At 43.1% G+C, this 19,572-nt stretch overlaps 1 protein-coding gene across 3 annotated transcripts in view; it reads left to right on the forward strand.

The window, feature by feature from the left end:
- STK39 (serine/threonine kinase 39) overlaps positions 1 to 19,572 on the forward strand; it is a 441,956-nt gene that overhangs the window by 212,042 nt on the left and 210,342 nt on the right. For all 3 annotated transcript variants that reach the window (XM_040644241.1, XM_008687066.2, XM_040644236.1), the window contains 2 exons: positions 2,868 to 2,980; positions 17,739 to 17,847. In XM_040644241.1, coding sequence (XP_040500175.1) covers positions 2,868 to 2,980; positions 17,739 to 17,847 — 222 coding nt within the window. The remainder of the gene's footprint in view (positions 1 to 2,867; positions 2,981 to 17,738; positions 17,848 to 19,572) is intronic.

Raw genomic sequence — 19,572 nt, forward strand, 5'->3', positions numbered from 1 at the left:
TTTACCACTGGTGATAGCGAGGCAGTGACTTAGAACCGACAATGAAGGGCTTTTGTATTAGTCAGCTTGGGCTGCTGTAACAGAATACTAGGGGCTGGGCACTTCCCGCAACACGCGCTTAATTCTCACAGTTTCGGAGGCTGGAAGCCCATACAGATCAAGGTGCTTTCCAGTGAGAGTGCCCTTCCCTTCCCTTCCCTTCCCTTCCCTTCCCTTCCCTTCCCTTCCCTTCCCTTCCCTTCCCTTCCCTTCCCTTCCCTTCCCTTCCCTCCCCTTCCCTTCCCTTCCCTTCCCTTCCCTTCCCTTCCCTCCCCCTCCTCCTTCCCCTTCCCCTTCCCCTTCCCTTCCTCATCTGTAAAGCTAGGGGTTGGACTTGGTGGTCCCTAAGGCTTCCTGCCCCTCTGTCATTGTTCTTGATCTCCCTTGCGGGTGAGGGAAATCTTTAGGGTCAAAGCGGTGTCCTAAATTGTCCAGTGAGTGGTTACATGCATTCACGCTAAGACAGGAACCCCAGGATTATTCTCTCTGGAGACAAGAAACTTCCGGTTGTTCTTTAGTCAGTTGTAGTCGTTATGTAATAACAACTCTCTAGTTGTGAAACTCTAATAAAAGACTTTCCCTCCTGCTGCCTCTTTCTGTCCAGAATTCTTATTTTTGTCCGCATTCTTGCATGTGTCTGTGGAAGTCAGGAGACTTTGATAGTCAAGGATTTACCAGACCCTGGGAGGAAGCCCCCTTGTTAGCCTTTCTGGGAGCGTATTTTCCTCTTTCCTGTTTTTCAGTTCACCTGGTTTGAAAATGTTCTGGGATGTGGATTAAGGGTTTTGGGGGGGGGGAGTAGTACTGGGGGGCAGATTTACAACAGGTAGAGCTGAGAATGCTTTCCCATCAGCAGTTCCTTAAAGATGTGTGTTGATTTCTCTGCTGGATAGCAGGCCCAGTGCTCACCAGCTACTTATCGCTTTCTCTGTGGCTCAGTCAGTGATGGTGTCTTGTTCTGGAGACCTTGATTGGAAAGTACATTTTGCTATCAGCAGGCCTCTTTGTAGTATTTGGCTCTGATATCTTGAGCATTCTGGATTGAACCCAGCATGCTCTGATCTGCAGGGCCAAGCCCGATATGGTGGGACTTGGAATAGTAGCTGATGGAGCAGGCAGTGAGATTAAGGACAGGGAGGCCCTTTTAACAACCTCTGACAATAGCACTCTCTCCTTGAGCTAGAGAGTAGGGCTCACTGGACTCTTCCCTCTGCGTGGTTTCTCTTTTGTTCAAGCACATAGGACAGTTTTCTGTCCTTTAAGGCCAGGGCAAGCGAGGAAGGGAAGCGTGAGCTCTGGCCTTGGGAAGCAGGGAAAAGCATGGAGCTTGGAGTCTGGCCGACCTGACTCAGACCCCGGCCCGGGCACTTAGCTGTGTGGGCAAGTTTTCCAAGTCCCAGTGTTCTCACATATGAAATGAGGCTAGGAATAAAAAACGTGCAGGCTTGTAATGAGAATTGCATGAGTAAAGTGCCTACCATACAGAGGGTGCTTAGTATATGCGGATTTCTCTCGCTGAACAGAGGTTGGGCTTTCTGGAATGGGAGTCTTATAGTTGGAGACCCGGTTTTGGAGCAGAGGGTGATCTGCTTGGGACACCAGATCTGGGGGCCAGAGCTGATGTTGAGACCACAGGACAGAAGAAAGGGCAGACTTTCAGCTCCAAAGACCCCCACTTGGGCACTTCCTTGGTGTGGGAAAGGATTGATTTGCACCAGAAATGTCATGCCTGTCACGTCTGTAAGGAAAGCTAGTACTGATCTCGCTTCTGTATTGCCCAAAGCTGCCCCCTCCCCCATTTGATGATATTGGATGACTCATTTGAGAAGTAGTCCTCGAAGAAAAGCTTCAAGGAGAAAGGTACATGGTCACACCTGGGTCCCCGCTTGCACAGCCCTGAGCGCAGGTTGTCTCTGCTCGGCTGTCTTGGTAGAGGATTTACGTGCTCCTGGGGAGGTTTTTGGTATTCTTTGCAGAAGTGAGATGCCTTAACCTAGAGGTCTTTTTGCCCCCGTGGAATAGAAATCGGATTAGGAGCTCTTTGTGCTCTGCCACAAATCATTACACGTCTACATTTTGCTCTTATAAAATATGGATAATGACATGACTCTGTCTCCTAGGAGTTTGAGTGCATTAGCTAAGGATCATGGAACCTTAGAAGTAGGAAATTCGTATGAAAGCTGAGAGCTCGTGTAATTACACATTTGCATCACTTGCTCGGCATCCTTGAACGTCGTGCTTTCAACATGAGAATCCTCGGGCTGATTCCTGTTCTTCTAATTGTAGAGCAGGTGCACACGGAGTAAGCTCAAAGAGCGCTCCGAGTGGAGAAGTTGTCACAGCGTCCTGTGGAAACCCTGAAGTAGTTCGGGCGGAGTGGTTTGGTTTGGGCTGAAGTGGAAGGAGAGCTCAAGATATTGTCAGGGCGCTGAAGTGAGAGGATACTGGGGGCCAGCGATGGTAACGGCCTCCAGGTGACGTTGTGCTTAGAGACTCGAGTACCTTGTCCCTGTGACCTCAGACCCGTCACTTTATCAGCCTTTGTTCAGGGCAGCAGTAAGCATGCTGGATCGCAGTGGGCTTTCTGGGTGTGGACTGTAGCTTCTGGAGTGCGGGCACTGGTGTTGTATCCCGTCAAGGAGCCCGCTCTTTCCTTTTTCTCCCACAGATGATTATTTTCAGACTGAGAAACTCTTTAAGAATATGTTCAAAGGCAGTGTTTTGAATACCTTGAAAAAAAAAAAAGGTATTTGTTTCAGGAGGGGGTCCTGACTGGTAAGCAGACCGCATGCCACTTACTAGCTGATGCTGTTTTTCTTTTGTTTCAGGCAGCGGAGCCACCGCCGTGGTTCAGGCTGCTCTCTGCAAGCCCAGGCAAGAACGCGTAGCAATAAAGCGGATCAACTTGGAAAAATGCCAGACCAGTATGGATGAACTATTAGTAAGTAAAAGTGAAGGATACCCACCGGTTGCTTTTCTTCCCCGATGGGTATGCAGAGATGGGCCGGAGAAGCGGGGGAAGAGAGAGCAAAGGCAATTTGGTGTTCTCTCCTATTTTGACACGGGTATTTCTTGGGAAGCAGCCCACATCGCTGTTCCTCCCCTGATTAACTGTACCGTCCCTTACAATTGTGTTGTATACTGTACGACTTACTTCACTTTGACAAGCAGGATTTTGTTCAGGCCTCATCATTCCAGGTTGGGGCTGGTCTCTGCGCTGACACTCTCTTTTGGGAAACCAGGGAACAGACACAGTTCGATGACGCCTCAGGTCCTGTGATACTGAGTGCAGAGCTGGGTTGGAGAGCTCCTGGCCCTCCGTCTAGAGTCGTGACATAAATAGGAATTACTCCCCAAGCCCTTTGTCGGTCATTTTGCCTTTCAGAAATTACTAAATGACCTACACATTTCGGTTATTCAAAATACTGCAGGGTAGCTTGCATTTGGCTCATAAGGGGAATTTGTTTTTTGAACATGGCAGCTTGTACTTCTGATTCTAAATGAAGTATGTACATTACATAAATAATTGGAGCTTTGACTGTGGATATAACTATAGTAGCATTGGTTGGTTGAAGGAACATTTGCTTTTGGCTTAACTGACTCATTATTAAATGAACAGCTTGGCAAATGGTTATTAGTTGCCCGGCAAACTGTGAAAGGTTTGAGAGTTTAATCTCATAAATATAGTTGTCGTTCTGCCTGCCAATTCTCTTTTTTTTTCCTTTTGGCCATTTATTTGAGGATAATAGGAAACTGCAGTGGAGGAGTTAACTGATTGGTTATCCCAACCCTAATCCCAGTACAAATATTAGTCCGATAGCTCCACGCAAGCTACAAAGTATAATGACATTTGGCTCCAAATGAAGAAGCCTTTTGTTGTTTTCTACATTGGGAATGGAATGTCATTAACAAGAGCTTTTTGTCTTTACTCAGAATATAGCTTTTATTTCAGGCTTAATTACAGCACACTATAGTATAAATTAAGTAGAAGGATAAAGCTGTACTTTTCCAGATCTGTTTGGCCTCACATTTTAAATGAGGCTACAGAGGGCATAGATTTCGCTGGGATTGAAGCAACAGATTGCCAGCTAAAACTCAGATTAAAGTAAGGGCTTCCACAATTTAATGTTAATTTCAAAAAAAAAAAAAAAACCACACAACAAAAAACAAACCCAAACCCCACAAAGTTTGTATACACTTAAGGCTTTTACCTTCTTCAGAATTTCCGCTGTGCGTTGCTCTTACTGAAATGATTGCTTTATCATCTGTTGCTTATGATCACAGTGACCAATAAAATTGTGCCTTTGTCATCTGACCAGTTTTGAAGGTCAACTTTCCCCAAGTAGAAAAAGCACTAAACTGTGGGGAGAGTCGGGTCCTACTTCTGCCACCGACTTGTTTTCTACCTTTGGTCAGGTCACCTAACAGCACTGCACTGTTTAAAAAGAGAGTTGGATTGGAAAATCTCTCAGATCCCTTTAGGAGTCCTGAAATTCTACAGCTATACTGAGTATATACTAATTTTTTTTTATAATTTTTATTTTGTTATATTAGTCACCATACAGTACATCTCCAGTTTTTGATGCAATGTATTTTTTTTTTTTAATTGGCATGTACATTTAAACGTATGCCCTGTTTGGAAATAACCACTCACGAATTTGCCTGCGGTGGTTGTATTTGATCGTGGCACTCTGTTGGAGATCCCATGGCCATCCTGTTGCCAGCAGCAGAATATTTATATAGAGTCTCTGTGAGGCCTGTGCACATTTGTGTCTAGCAATTCTGGAAGCAGCCTTCTGGACCGACGCTGTGGTCCCTGGTCTCTACAAGCCCTAAGTTGCCCCAGGCCTCCATGGTCTCCCTCTGCAGGCTGTTGGTCAGCAGTTGGCTGCCGGCATGAGAGTTAATGAAGGTCCTGGTGGAGGCAGTGGGGTGGGGGGAACCATTTCCTCTGTTTCCCTGGGACCAGGGACCATAACAGTGTCATTTGGAGATAACTCATAATTTAGGCAGAGCTGCACATGTGAGGACCTGGGTTTTATGGCTCTGTGCTTGGCTCATTAATCTAAGGTTTTAGGATTTATGAAGTTGATTATTAGCAGTTAGTTTATTTCTTTCATTCTCCGCCCCTCCCCTTAATACCTATGTTGTGTTAACAGAGTATAGTATATATGTATAATTATTTTTCATTTAAAAGGTATATTGATTTCTTGCTTTGATCTTTCCTTAACCTTGAACCTTTGACCTTTTGATGTCTTGCTAGTTCAAGAGATGGGAGGGGGAATGGTTCTTTAGGATGTTTGTCCTTTGCAAACAGAAAGAAATGGAATTTATAGTATGGGCTGCCTAATGTTGCCAGGCTTTTGTGGGCCAGCTGTTGGCACATGAGATTGTGTGGAGCAAAGTTGCTATAATCCTTTCAATTTCTAATACTGCTGTTGCTCGCACTTTTATTATCTTGCTGGGTTCACATTTTGGCAGTGTTTGGACATCCGGTATCCTAATAATCCTTTAGCTCCGTGTGCGCGCGTGCGCGCGCTGTGTACAGGTCAGTGCTCCGCATCTTTTCACAAACTGTGCCATGTGTTCACTGGAGGCCCTTGTTCTTGTGAGAAACAATGGCCGCTGGAGTCCTTATCCAGTGAGAGTGTCATGCCGGAGAAGTCGCAGCTACCGACTATTTGCTGGCTGTTGGAACGTCTGCCTCTCCTGCTGAAACTGTATCACCTTCCACTTCCTCCTCTCTGCTGGGTCCCTACCCCCTCGCTTCAACCCCCCAAGTAAGGTAGGATTTACGCTCCTAGGTCCGATGGGACGGCCCGGGAGCAGTTCTGGACGACTGTCCCCGGACTCGGCTTCTTCGTGTGGCAGAGGCTGTCAGAGTCTGTGGTCGTACGGAGTTTATTTCAGGTTTGGCTGAAGAAAGATTCAAGCGGTCATGATTTCTGAAGCAAAGTACTGGCTTCTCTGAGAATGAAGGGAGGAAAAGAAACATTAGATGAAATCGCTGGTGCTAAATAATTGGTAATTTGAATAAAATTTATTTACTGTTGAAATGAGTCCTGTAATATTCCTCAAGGACAGTTTGGTTCCAGATCTAATATACATTTAGTAATTTATTTGGTAAATATTTAACGAGTTTCTACATTGTGCTCAGGCCCATAAGAAGGGTGGGTTTTGCGTGTATGTATCAGAGGACAGAGCAATATGCTTGCTAAAAATTCATCTTAACAGCAATCAGATTAGAAAACCCTAGAACAAATGTTTTTCTTGGCATTGCATGAATAGCATTTAGTTAATCTAATTCTTCTTCTAGGCATTTTTAAAAAGTTGTTGTAGATGTATTGGAGTTTAGCTTTTAACTATATCTGATCTCTCTATGTATGATGATTCGGTGGTTAATTTTCCAGGAGTCAAGGGATGTTACTGGTCTGTTCTGTATTCCTGACATTCCTGACATTCCTGACCATTCCTGATAATTTCTGAAATTTGTCAATCCCACATTTTTTAATCCCACAATGGTGTAAATAACTATAATAGGCTTAACAGCCTGTGTCTCTGAGAGACATAGTTTTAGAGCAGAGCTTGTTAACTGCATGATTATTTAACTTTACTAGGTGCTAGACACTGAGCTAGACGATGGGAAAACAAAGTTGATTGCTGTTTTTTGGGGAGCCTGGGGACTGGTAAATGAGTTTCCCATTTATATATTGGGTTGGTGAGCCTTTTGAGCTACGGATTCTTTCTGCAACTTTTCCCTCTATTTATCTAGAAATGGTTTAACAGATTCTCTAACATGCATTCTGCTGAGGGAGTTCTTGCAGGCGAGTATATTCTATGTGAAGATGGCCTTGAGGTTTCTTGAAAGAGCTTAATTCTCTGGTTTGTGGTCAACCTCAAAGGTTAGGGATGCTGCTCGAGGGCCCACTCACTTCCCTTAAAATTCCATTTCACGAGTGAAGAACTAATCCTCTTTTTTGAAGTCATCTTTCAATTTCTATCACCAGGTGACAGCGATTTCCAAAAATGTGACATAGTCATCCTTCCCTTTATTCATCCTAAAACCCACTTTTTCCGACCTTCAGGGATCTCTCCTTGAAATTTTTACCCAGGGATTGATGGACATTTTGGATCATCACCTTACTTGACTTTATGATTTTTAGACTTTAACCATATCCTTAATGTTTTTTCTCTAGACCTGAGTTGTCATATTTTTAGTCCGTCTTTGGTACCTAGTCACAGAAAACTCAGTAGCATTCCTTCACAAACATCACTGCCATCAAAACTCAATTCCTAGGGGCAGGAGTGCAATGTGTGTAGGAGAAACCATGGCTTTGGGGCCACTCAAAGTGCTTGGTTCTTCAAGGAAAAAAAAAAAAAGAAAAAAAAGTCTAGTTAAGTGATTCCATTATAAAGTAATATGTAATGATCATTACAATATTTTAGCATATGATGGGTGACAAATGTGAGCTACACATGGTTGCTGAAACTTGTGATGAAGGGAAAATGGCTTCCTGGGTCGGAGGGCCTGTGTTCTTCACGTGGACCCTGGACCTGAGAGGAATGGGTTTCACCTCTGGGCCTCTGTCTCCTCGTTTGTTGAATAAGGAATTCTACTTGATGGCAAAACTTACTTTCATCACCAAAGTTCTATGGTTCTGCGTATTTAAAAATTAATTATTTTAATGAAATACCTTTTAATAATCATTTGAACAGAAACACTAATTGCTAGCAAATTATGCTTCGTAATTCAGGATAAAATCAAGTCACTCTAGTATTCTAGTGTAACAATAACAATCCAGTGTAAATGCATAGATCTGGGTACGAAGTGTGCCATCTGCCTCTCCCATGTACATGATGAAAGACTTTCTGTCACCAGCTGGAAAAAATCTGGCATCTGCCCTTCTCTTCCATATCTATCTTTACAAGGGTATTTTGCTGTGTTTCACTAACAGCATTCGTAGATAAATCAGGAGCTTACTTCCCTCAGAACAAAGCCACTGCCCTCATTTTGCTTTTTGCTACAATGTTATTTTATTATTTCTTATTTCTCTTGATCTGCTGTTCCCTCTCTAGTCATCTGCCCCTTTCTTCCTACTTTCCTTCCTTGTGTTTGGAGGAATGAATTAGCTATGATTTGTAGGTTATTTTGGAGAATACAGCCCTAGGTGTTTATTTTGCCTAATGGTCATTTGAGAGAATAGCTTAGTTATCCCCTAATAGTTTCGTTATTTGACATAGGCTTCTCTTAAACTTTTAAAATTAAATTATATTATATGGGGACCTCTGAATAGTTCTTCTAGCTAGCAGGGTTCCCCCCTTTTTAATTGAAGTTTAAAAAATTTAAAGAACATTTTTTATATGGTTTTTACCTAATCTCTGTAATTGTGTTGATAGTTTTGTAAGCCTTGTTTATTGCAGAAAAAAATTCTACCAGTTTGAGGACATCAACTTAAAAAGCTGGAAGCTATAATGTATGTTCTCTTAATTATAGAAATGGAAGCATTTTTCCATGCTTTTTGAACAAAATAATTTTCTAATTAGTAAATTAATTATTCATATCCCAGCTCATTCCCCATCATATGTGGTAACAAATTGCATTTGGCTGTTTCTCATAGAGTCTTTCTCATAGAGTCTTTTGTACCAAGGGTAGAGCATTAAAATACAAGCCAACTTAACTGAATGTGGTACTATTTTGAGCATTTCAGGTCTCTGACATTAAGTTTTGGACTGCTGTTTGTCCCTTGCCACTTACTTTTTGTAATTATTTTTGTACAAGTTGGTCTTTGTGTTTACCAAAGTATAGTTCAACTGAAGGCAGGATTAGGAATGGGGAATTTTTAGAGATTTTGAAGACATACCTTTATAAGAAATTAGAGAATATTATATATGCAAAACTATTTTTACAGCTCTAAAGTTACATTAGCTGAGAATATGTATGATTTGGTTACAGAAAACATTTTTCATTTTGTTTTTGTTTTTGTTTGTTTTTTTTTTAAAGATTTTATTTATTTATTTGACAGAGATAGAGACAGCCAGCCAGAGAGGGAACACAAGCAGGGGGAGCGGGAGAGGAAGAAGCAGGCTCATAGTGGAGGAGCCTGATGTGGGGCTCGATCCCGTAACGCCGGGATCACGCCCTGAGCCGAAGGCAGACGCTTTAACTGCTGTGCCACCCAGGCACCCCAACATTTTTCATTTTGGAACATCAAATTTAAAAGTCATAGTTAAGTCAGATAATAAATGTACTAATTGAATTTACTTCTAAGTGTTTTTATACTTCTGTTAGAAATGGCTTGCTAAAATATTTAACATCTCACCTTTTTCCCAAAGAGGAAGCAGAAATGAATATTGCAAGGACACGTTTCTGGACTTACATGTACTCAGTAAGAAAGAGACCCAGCACATACTCATTTTCAGAGTAGGAGAAAATGGGGAAAACACTCCGAGATTGAATCTGACTTTAGTTACATGTTGTTTATTTTTTTATACCTCACTTTTGCCGTCCACAGAGACTTCTGGAAAATGTTGTTGGCTTGGGTTGAGACAGATGATTTTGTTCTTTCCTCTGTTATCTTCTTTATTTTGGTTTGGTTATTTCCACAATTAATTAGCTGGGGTGGAAACAGAAGGACTGTGGCATACTCAGGGAGAAGGTCGGAGCGTGTCGGGCAGGGCCCTGGCCGCTTCTGCAGGACGGCTATTCCCTGGCAGAACCCCAGGCTGCAGACAGTAGTCGCCCCCCACCCCCAGGCGTGGGACAGGGGGGTGCCATAAAAAATAAAAAGACACATTTGACCTCACATTCTCATCATTGGGTTCAGCTGTGCTGAACGTTGGCCTGGAGGTCTGTAACAATGTTAGTTGGCTGACAAGAAAAAGTCTTCCTGTTTCTGTTTTCAATGAAGTCTTCAACTTTACTTTTTCCAGGACTCCCAATTGTAGTCAATTAAAAGACCAAATAGCAGTTATTGATAGCTGAATCTGATTCGGATACCAGGGGGGCCAACGTGAGAGCTTCCAGGACCCATGGGTCATCCTTATTACTGTTTGCTGAAGAACTTTGCAGCCAACTCTGGAAGAAATTGGCTTCTCCCCGTTGGGTTTTCCTATAGTATTTCAGCATCACATTTTTATTCTTTGCGTTCTTTCCCCCCTCCTTGTTGCTTTTGAAGAAAAGAGCTAGAGCAGTGGCTTCTTACATTTCCAAGAAAGAGTCTTCCATTTCGTTGGGACAGTTTTTGTGGAGTGCCCAGCTTTGTGATACCACCACCAAGCCATAGGCCCTGCGATGTATGCTGTATTCTGTCAGCCAACAGACGTTTACCCATGTGATTGCCCTGCTGTTTCGAGAGATTTTCCTGCCCTCCGTCTCCCATGACACTCTACCTTTTACAACGTCTCTCTCTAGTTTTAAATACGTCTCTACGGACACTGATTAAGGCTGTCGCAGAATTTATGCTCCCCTTCTCCTAATTTTTCAACAATATTTCCCCATCTTCAAAATATCTAGACTTTTCCCATTTCTAATCCTGCCTTCAATGGACTGTTCTTGGATAAACACAGATACCAAGTCATAGGAAAATAACTACATAACTAAATGGCAAGGAACATTGGTTGATTCGTTTGTAAGGGGTACAAGTCGAAATATTTGACTTACTCTTTCTTGAGGAGATTTCTCCCTCTTGATAATCTTGTTCCAAAAGAGGCACGAGTTTGCTGTGATATGAAATTTTTATATATAAAAATATATACTTTTTTATATGATATGTATGATATATAATTTTTTATAATTAAAATACCTCCTGAAGACATTTTCAGTCATGAAAATGACAGGCCAAAAAATCCATTGCTCTTAATAAGAGCTTTGTCAATCTTTTTCTTCCATTTCGTGGCTGACATTTGATGATCATTGAGGTTTATAGTTTTTGTTTAAATTCTGCCACTCACAGTGTTAGGCTATTTATGAATAGGGATTATGTTACCCTTCATTATAATGCTGATGTTAAGGAGTTGCCAGCTGGAGAATGACTTTCTGAAAAGTGTTTTTATTTAACACGGCTACCCTCATCATTTAAAGAATTCTTGAAATGCTAGCAGGGTGTTGCATGCACTTTAAAGATGTATCTGGTTATCTCTTGCATTTGGAAATGTATGTTTCGTTTGGTAGTATTTATAAGTCACATATTTTTTTCCTTTTCAGATTAAGTGGTGGTGTGGCTATGTGCCTTTCTCTCGGCGTTTTGTTGAAGGAATGATGCATTTCTGTGCTTAGCTTGAAAGCAGTGGTTCTCAGCTTTGGCTGAACAGTAGACTCACCTGGGAGCTTTTGAAAAATTTCATTCCCAGCCTGTTATCCTAAACCAATTTACATCAGCATCTCTGGGGCTAGGATCCAGGCACCGGTATTTTTTTTAAAGCTCCCCAGGTGATTTCAATGTGCCAGCAAGGTTGAAAACCACTGCTTGAGAATAAAGTTAGAAATGGCATCTCCTCAGATTTAACTGCACGTGATGTTGGAAGTTGAGAGGTTTGATTCCTAACTAAGGCCGAGTCAGATATTTTGCTACCAATATCAGATAAAGAAGAATCTATTTAGGATTTACATAAGCTGTGAAAATATGCTAATTTGGTTAAGTATAGTTTAATATTTTGAATTCAGAATCCATTTAAACCGTTCCCTTTCCGTAATGAAATTTCTTTCCTTTCAGTGCTTTGTGAATCTCCTGGTTTTAGGGACTAAAGAAACTAGACTTCAACTTTTCCTCATTCTTTTATCTTCAAACTCTTTTCTATGCTGTGTGGTTTTTTAATTTTAATTTTTTTAAAGATTTTATTTTTTAGGTAATCTCTACACCTCTGGTGTGGGGCTGGAACTTAGGACCCTGGGATCAAGGAGTCGCAAGCTCTACGGACCGAGCCAGACAGGTGCCCCTGTGCTCTGTGTTTTGAACCCTTTGCATAGTATATGTTTAGACTCCTTATCCCTAAAGGTTTTGACAGTATACCATCATGCCTGAAGTATGACAGGGCGGTCTAAATGAAACACAGGGTGAAATACTTAGGAAAAGCCCAAGTGGAGACAATGTACAGTCAGAAATACAGCTGCAAGTTCATGGCCCAATGAACGGTACACATGGTACCGACGCTCTCAGAGCCAGCAGGATGCACGGGCGCCTTAGGTGACGTTTCTGTAGAAGGTGAGCTGCTGCCCACGGCTGTCTCTCTCCTTTGAGGCTTAGCCAGTCACTTAGAACACTTGAGAGAAGTGATCCGTGTCACCCTCCAAGAGAGGACTGAGACATGGAGAGCCTGGCTTTTAGCATTGAGTTATGCGCTAGCCATTCTGCAAGGGGTTTTCTAGCTCCCATTTCACTTATTTAACAAAAATCACATGTAGACGGCATTAATAATCTCCTTTTTACAAAAGGAGGCTGAGGTTCAAGGCCACGGAATAACCTGCGCAGGTCATGGAGCTGGTCGGTGGCTTGGCCAAGCTTCCAAGTCTTACAGTGGAGCCTTCTTAAGTGGCTTCTGCTGGGTCCCACCCCTGTTAATCATAGTTCTTGTTTGTCCTCTTCTATTTATAGGAGAAGTTTTTCTTTTGTTTTTTTTTTTTGTTTTTTTTTTTTGGTGGTGGTGGTAGGGGGACTAAAGGCCACATAGAAGCATTAGAAAATACCACAAAAATAAGCACACTTTCTTTTTTTTCATTTTTTCAGTTTTTGTTTTTTTGGTAGTTTTTTTCCCCCCTCCCAAGCAATCCTATTTCCAGGGTATTCTGCGGTAGGAAACTCTGTGCGGTTTGTGTCCCCCCACCAAACGTGGAATATCCTGCATGAGAGGCCTGTGTCATGCCCCAGTCGGGCAAATCTGGCTGGGCTGGCCCCGGAGCAGCATGGGGGTGTCCCTGGTCAATCTGTCTTCCGCCCACTTGGCTCCCAGCAGCACGATGCTGCTGTGGCTGCCACTTGAGTTCTAGCAGATGGGAAGGCCTTTTTCTTGCTATCCCATTTTAGGCCCGTTTTCCCACTCCTGTGAAATTTCATTTATGATGTGTTTCCGATGAGGCTGCATGAGCAGATCCAGCTCTTCAGTCCACAGGGAAGATTGAATCTTGTGTCCTAGCTTGGTTTGGCACTTGAGGACGTGTCTGTCTTACTTCACTAGACTTCCAAGGGAGTGACTGTGTTCTGTTCCTTGACTGTAGTTTTGGCAAATGTGTTGCCTGGACTTCACGGTTCTGTAAGTTCTTCCGACTTGACCTCACGTCTTTCTCTCCCTTTGAATTTTTTACCCCTTTCCATAGTTGTGAAATTCAGACTGCTTTAATAATAATCTCTCTTTTTTTTTGCCTTTGCTTCCTACCCCTTTCTTCAGTCACTCGCAGTTAGGTGGTGCCTCTGTGCTGAGCTCCCCGCCTCTGGCTGTGACCCCATCACCTTCACGGCTGCTGATGGAGATCCTTCCTTTCGCACACCCTCCACCCAAGTGGAGAATGTATATTTATAGGAGAAACTTTTTTTTTTTTGTCTGCCTTCTACCGCTTTGCCACGCAGAGTCTGGTTTTTGGACCTAAAGGGTCAGCATGGTTTGGAAGCCTGATGGAGATGCAGAATCTCAGGCCCCACCCCAGACCCACTGAATCAGAATCTGCATTTTCACACAGCCCCCAGGTGATCTGTGTATACAGTCAAGTTTGAGAAGCGTTGCTCCAAATCACTCATCTATGGATTGTGTCCTAGTTAAGGGATAGAGTATTAGAACCCATTCGTTCTGTAGGGAGAATTGGATAAATCTTTTTTTTTTTTAATACCCATTTATTCATCTTTCGGCAATACTTTTGTCACTTTTAGAGATAGGAAGAAATGAATATATTTGAGAATAAATGGATTTTTGCCTATCCTGTGAGTGAAGTTAAGGCATTGGGAAAAGCTTGGATAATTTAGCTAATAGACTATTAGTAAGGAAGGATTCAAATAGCAGCTATCATCATTGTTTTGAAAAGAAATGGAGAACGTAGTTCTGTGGAAAGAGCATTTGACTCAAATATTTTTATTTTCAAAATATAAAATATAAAAAATAATACATGATTATCTTAATGAGTTCAGGCTGCTATAAGAAAAATTCCGTAGGGGCGCCTGGGTAGCGCAGTCGTTAAGTGTCTGCCTTCGTCTCAGGGTGTGATCCCGGCGTTCCTGGATCGAGTCCCACATCGGGCTTCCCCGCTGGGAGCCTGCTTCTTCCTCTCCCATTCCCCTGCTGTGTTCCCTCTCTCGCTGGCTGTCTCTCTGTCACATAAATAAATAAAATTAAAAAAAAAAAAGAAAAATTCCGTAGATTTGGTAGCTTATAAGCAACAGCAATGTATTTCTCACAGTTCTAGGGGCTGGAAGTCCAAGATCAGGGTGCTGGTATGGTCAGGTTGGGGCCTTCTTCCAGGTATGGACTTTTCCCTGCTTCTTCGTATGGCAAAAGGGGCAAGCTTGCTCCTTGGGGTCCCTTCCACAATGGCACAAATCTCATTCATGAGGGCTCCATTCTCAAGACTCAGTCACCTCTCAAAGGCCCCATTTCCTAATACCATCAATTTACGAATTTTGCAGGGGACACAAGCATTCAGACCATAGTGGAAATATAAATATAAAAATGTAAAAATTTGCATCTCTGTAGAAGGCAGCTAAACAAGAGGCTTATGTATAAACTGAAATAGGGTTGGATAAGCAGGTAGAACACCTTGTTCTTTCTTCTTTAAGTGCATTTATGCACTGTTTGTGGGGATACTGCTTATCATGGGGGCTCAGTGATAGCATAGGTCATACGCCGAGGCAGAGCGGCTGGGGTTTCTCCCTAAGGCAGGTTCCATCATGTCTTTAAGCATTAGAGGCTCTACTGCATGGAAAGGCTTGTGCGGGAAATTGGATGGTGTAGGAGTGGGGGTATGGACCCCCTAGCCAAGCAGTGAAGAGGGACAGTGAGGCTGCATGGAAGGAGAATGTGGGTTATGAGTGGTCAGACCTATGCAAGTTCGTGCTGAGATTTCCCACTCCTTCCATCTGCCCTGTGTTGCTCCTTGGGGTGTATTAGTAGGGGTGGTATCTATGTCCCCCCTTTTTAAAAAGATTTTATTTATTAGAGAGCAAACATGAATGGGGGGAGGGGCAGAGGGAGAAGCAGGCTCCCCACTGAGCAGGGAACCCGCAGCCTGGCTTGATTCCAGGGCCCTGAGATCATGACCTGAGCCGAAGGCAGGCACTTAACCGACTGAGCCACCCAGCTGCCCCTGTGTCCCCTCCTTTTTTCTTTTAAATCCCCAGGACCTTTAAATATCCAGCTGGTACCTCTTAGACCCAAAATTTTGAAGTATTACAATTTGATAAGTTATATCCACAGGTTATTTAAAAGAGTTTCTCCCTTGTTTAATTAAAAGAGTTGTTTTTCTTCTCTCTCCCTCCCTCTATCCATCTCCCCCTTTTCCCCTTTTTCTCTTTCTCCCCCCACCCCACACACGAATGCTCCCACACATGCCCGCAAGTCGTCCCCCCCCCCGCCCCCAAACACACACAGTTAGCTCACTGCAGTGTTGGAGAACCTGGTAGTCTGGGTAGGAAGTGATACCGGCCATCTACATGGAAAGCACGAGAAAACGTGTTTTTCCAGACTCTGGCCCAATTTTGCTTCCGTGCAGAAGAATTTCCTTTCATATGGGCACTGGTTATTTATTGTTCATTTTGATGAATGATTTAAAAGCTAGACAAGCCTTCATTTGCATTCGATGTAAAATGGTGAGAGTGTAGAGTGCCCGTAGTTTCAAGAAACAGTATTCTCCTTTCTCTGAGCAACGGGGGGCATCTGTGTGGAGAGGCCCCTACCTAATGCTGCAGGCCCCCCAAGTGGGCCATCCATCCCCACAGTGAGCAGCTGCTGGTGACGAGGTAGGACTGGTCTGGGCAGTGTTCCATTTCTCCTTCGGAGGCATCTTGTCGTATCAAAACCTAACACCAGAAACAGATGGAAACTGGACCTCGGGTTTCAGGTCTTGTTCAAAGGACAGGAGTAGCTGACTTGAAAAGTGTCAGATGTAGAAAACCTGTAATTAGTTAAATGGATGAGGGGAAATGATGAAGGAAAAGTGTTGCTATATAATGAAGATGAAAAAATTAGTGATTTTCTTATATATGTATCCTTGGTAAAAGGCACTTGTAGCACATACACAAACCATAATGTATGTGTTTGGATACTTCATGGTATCTTGTCCAAGTTACCTGACATACAGAGTCTTGGCAGTTTGAAGATCAGGTGGGACTGGCTATGTAAAGATTGCAGCTCCGTTGGAATATTCTGGCCAGGAGATTAGAAGTGAATTCAAAATTAACTACATGCTCGTTATTATTGAAAATATTTGTAAGATGCATAAATACACTTTTATTTCATCATAAATGCATAATAGCATAAATGAGGTTTCTTTGATGACTTACGTTATTTTTTGTGGCTTTCGGACAGCACCTTGCAAGCCAGTTATGCTGGTCTGGTGACTTTGAGGGTTAGCATTTGACTGTAGCGTTATAGGAGAAATCTGGCAATAACTTAAAATGACGCATCAAAACCAAGGGGAACTTGAGTATTGTAGGAGAATGTGGTTTATTGAAGTGGCCTATTTGTTTGATTTCAGAACTTCATTGTTTTATGTCTGTGTATGAAAGTTTATTTCTCTTCAGTAGTAGTGTTTCCTACACTGTGACACACAAAGTGTTATTTAACTGCATTTTTTTTAAAGATTTTATTTATTTATTTGATAGAGAGAGACAGCCAGCGAGAGAGGGAACACAAGCAGGGGGAGTGGGAGAGGAAGAAGCAGGCTCCCAGCGGAAGAGCCTGATGTGGGGCTCGATCCCATAACGCCGGGATCACGCCCTGAGCCAAAGGCAGATGCTTAATGACTGTGCCACCCAGGTGCCCCTTAACTGCATTGTTAATATGGATTCAACTATGCCAATATATCTACTGCAGGACTTCTCAGAACCACTGACAGTACTGATATTCCCTGTGACCCTTTTTAGAGGGAGAGATATGATATTTCCCAAGCTTATCACTTTGCCTGCCTCCCCCCCCCTTTTTTTTCCTTGATGGACTATCTATCATGAAATAGACTTTGGGAAATTACGCTCTGGCATATTCATATGTATTTGCTCATTTACAACATCACAGCAGTCCTAAGAGACAGAAACAAGGTTTGGATGAGGGAGGAGTTAAGCCCCTAGAGTTGAGGCTTGCCATGGGACCCAGTCCTTTAAGGACCCAATTGGTCTTTTCTCTCTCTGTCGAGGCCTCCAGTGCAAGTAGGAGGCACCCAGTCCTGAGTGCCAGAGCTCTCTGCTGCAGAGTAGGGGCCATCTGGGTGATGGGCCCGGCTGAAGTTTCTCTGCCCCGTTCTTCAGGTCCACAGTGGCTCTGTGGTTTCTTGGTCCACAGGGCTCTCTGGGCTCCTGAAGAGGCCTTTTTCAATTGCAGCACGTTAATGATGAGGGTGAATTAGTTCTCATGGAGCTTCGTTGAGCTAAAGGTTTAGGCAGCCCCCCAGGTATGCTTTTAAGTAGCAAAAGTGCCCAGGTACTCAGTTGTGGTTTCCCTTCTGTTTTGTTTGCTGATTTTCGACCCCATGGTACTATGTCATGTTTTGTTTTGTTTTGTTTTTATAGAAAGAAATTCAAGCCATGAGTCAATGCAGCCATCCCAATGTAGTGACCTATTACACCTCTTTTGTGGTAAAAGATGAACTTTGGCTGGTCATGAAATTACTAAGTGGAGGTAAGTAGGTTTTGTTATTTGCTTGTTCTTATTTTGATTTTTTTTTCCTTTTGTGTGAGCCAGCATATTGAATAAGACTTTAAATTTGGTCCCCTCCCTTTTGTATTTAAAAGTTTTGCTTGTTTATTATTTACTTAGAGAATAAAGCCCAGATTTCACTGCCTAGACTACCTGTGCCCTTTTACACCAAGAAGGTGGAGGGGAGGCTCCTTCAGTACCTCCAACGCCCCACCTTCCCCACACCTCACCTCTGCGGCTCCTCAGCCCTAGATGTCTGTCCTTCCCTCTCCAGGTGCTGAAGTCCGAGCAGGTCACATTCTCTCTGCAGCCACCCCGACTCTCATCAGAAGAGTTAATCAGTCTTTCCTCTTTAAACTCTTTGTTTTTAATATGATTCAAGTCCTTCCTACATCGCAATATAATGAATTCTTCCAGCGCTGTTCATTCAGAGTTCTGTGGTAATGGAAATGTTCTAGAGCCGTGCTCTCTAGTTTCTAGTAGGCACTTGTGGCCCTTGAATACTTGACACGGGGCTGGTGTTACTGAGGCTCTGAATTTCGCTTCAATTTTAATTAGCTTCTATTTAAATAACCACAGCTGGCTCATGGCTGTGTGGCGGACAGCGCAGATGGAGGTTAGATTGCCGACTTGCCCAGGAGAGCGCGGTCTCCTGTCCTTCTCCTGTACTGAGCTGGCACCCTGTGGGTGCTCAGTGAATATTGTTTCAATTGAAATGGAGAAGAGCTTCATGCTAACGGTTGCAGTGTTGATCAGCAGTGGCACTATTTTCTTTTTTCCTTTTTTTTCCCCCCAGGGAAGTTCTACCAAATATTTATTTATTTATTATTATTATTTTTTAAATAATTTTTTTTTTATGTTATGTTAGTCAGCAGTGGCACTGTTTTCATCCTATGTTTGCATTTGAAAAGGCAGAAGAACTTTCCCTCTGGCCCCAGGTCACTGAAGTTATGAAAGCCACTGACAATTTACCTTACAAGACACTTTCACATTCCCATGTTTTTTCTTTTAATCTTTTAACATCACTATTTGATAGAGGATGGTAATGAGAACCATTACCTTTATTGAACGCTTACTCTCTGGCTAGGTCCCGTTCAAGGCAATTTACTAACCTCTCGTTTCATCGAATCTGGACAGTGTCTTTGAATAGCCGGTGTCACCGTCCCTGCTTCTCAGAAAGTTCCCCAAAGCTCGGGAGAGTTAGGCAGCTTGCCCAAGGTCACCTGCACAGTAGTTGTTAGCGCTGGAAAGAAATGGTGCTGGGACCTGTTGACTTAAAAGCTACGCGACGCCACGAGAATTATCACCTTCATTTTACAGACGCGGAAATTGAAGTTTAGAAAGCCCAAGTGATTTTCTTTGTAACACCCAGCATACCCCCATCTCTCACTCCTTCTGTACCTTTCGCAGACATGAAGTGTGGTTTAGGAGCAGAGCATGTTGTGGTGCCTGGATGAAGCCCAAACTGGCACTGCAGAATTTGTATTGTGGTTACCATTTTAATCTGCAGACCTAGTTCCAGGGAAGGCCAACTCGGGGTGGGGTGGGGGGGCATCTTAATTTTTTTTTTTTTTAAAGAAACCCTTGGATCCAGCAGAGGCCCCGAACCGAGAGGACAAATGCTCTGTAATTGCCTTGGGTCTGCTTGTGCAGGTCTCAGTGGGGAGCCTGGGAGAGCTGAGTCCGGTTCTGTTCCCAGTCTTGTCA

This window comes from Ursus maritimus, unplaced genomic scaffold (genome assembly GCF_017311325.1).
Source record: "Ursus maritimus isolate PB19 unplaced genomic scaffold, ASM1731132v1 scaffold_1, whole genome shotgun sequence".
Classification (NCBI taxonomy): Eukaryota; Metazoa; Chordata; class Mammalia; order Carnivora; family Ursidae; genus Ursus; species Ursus maritimus.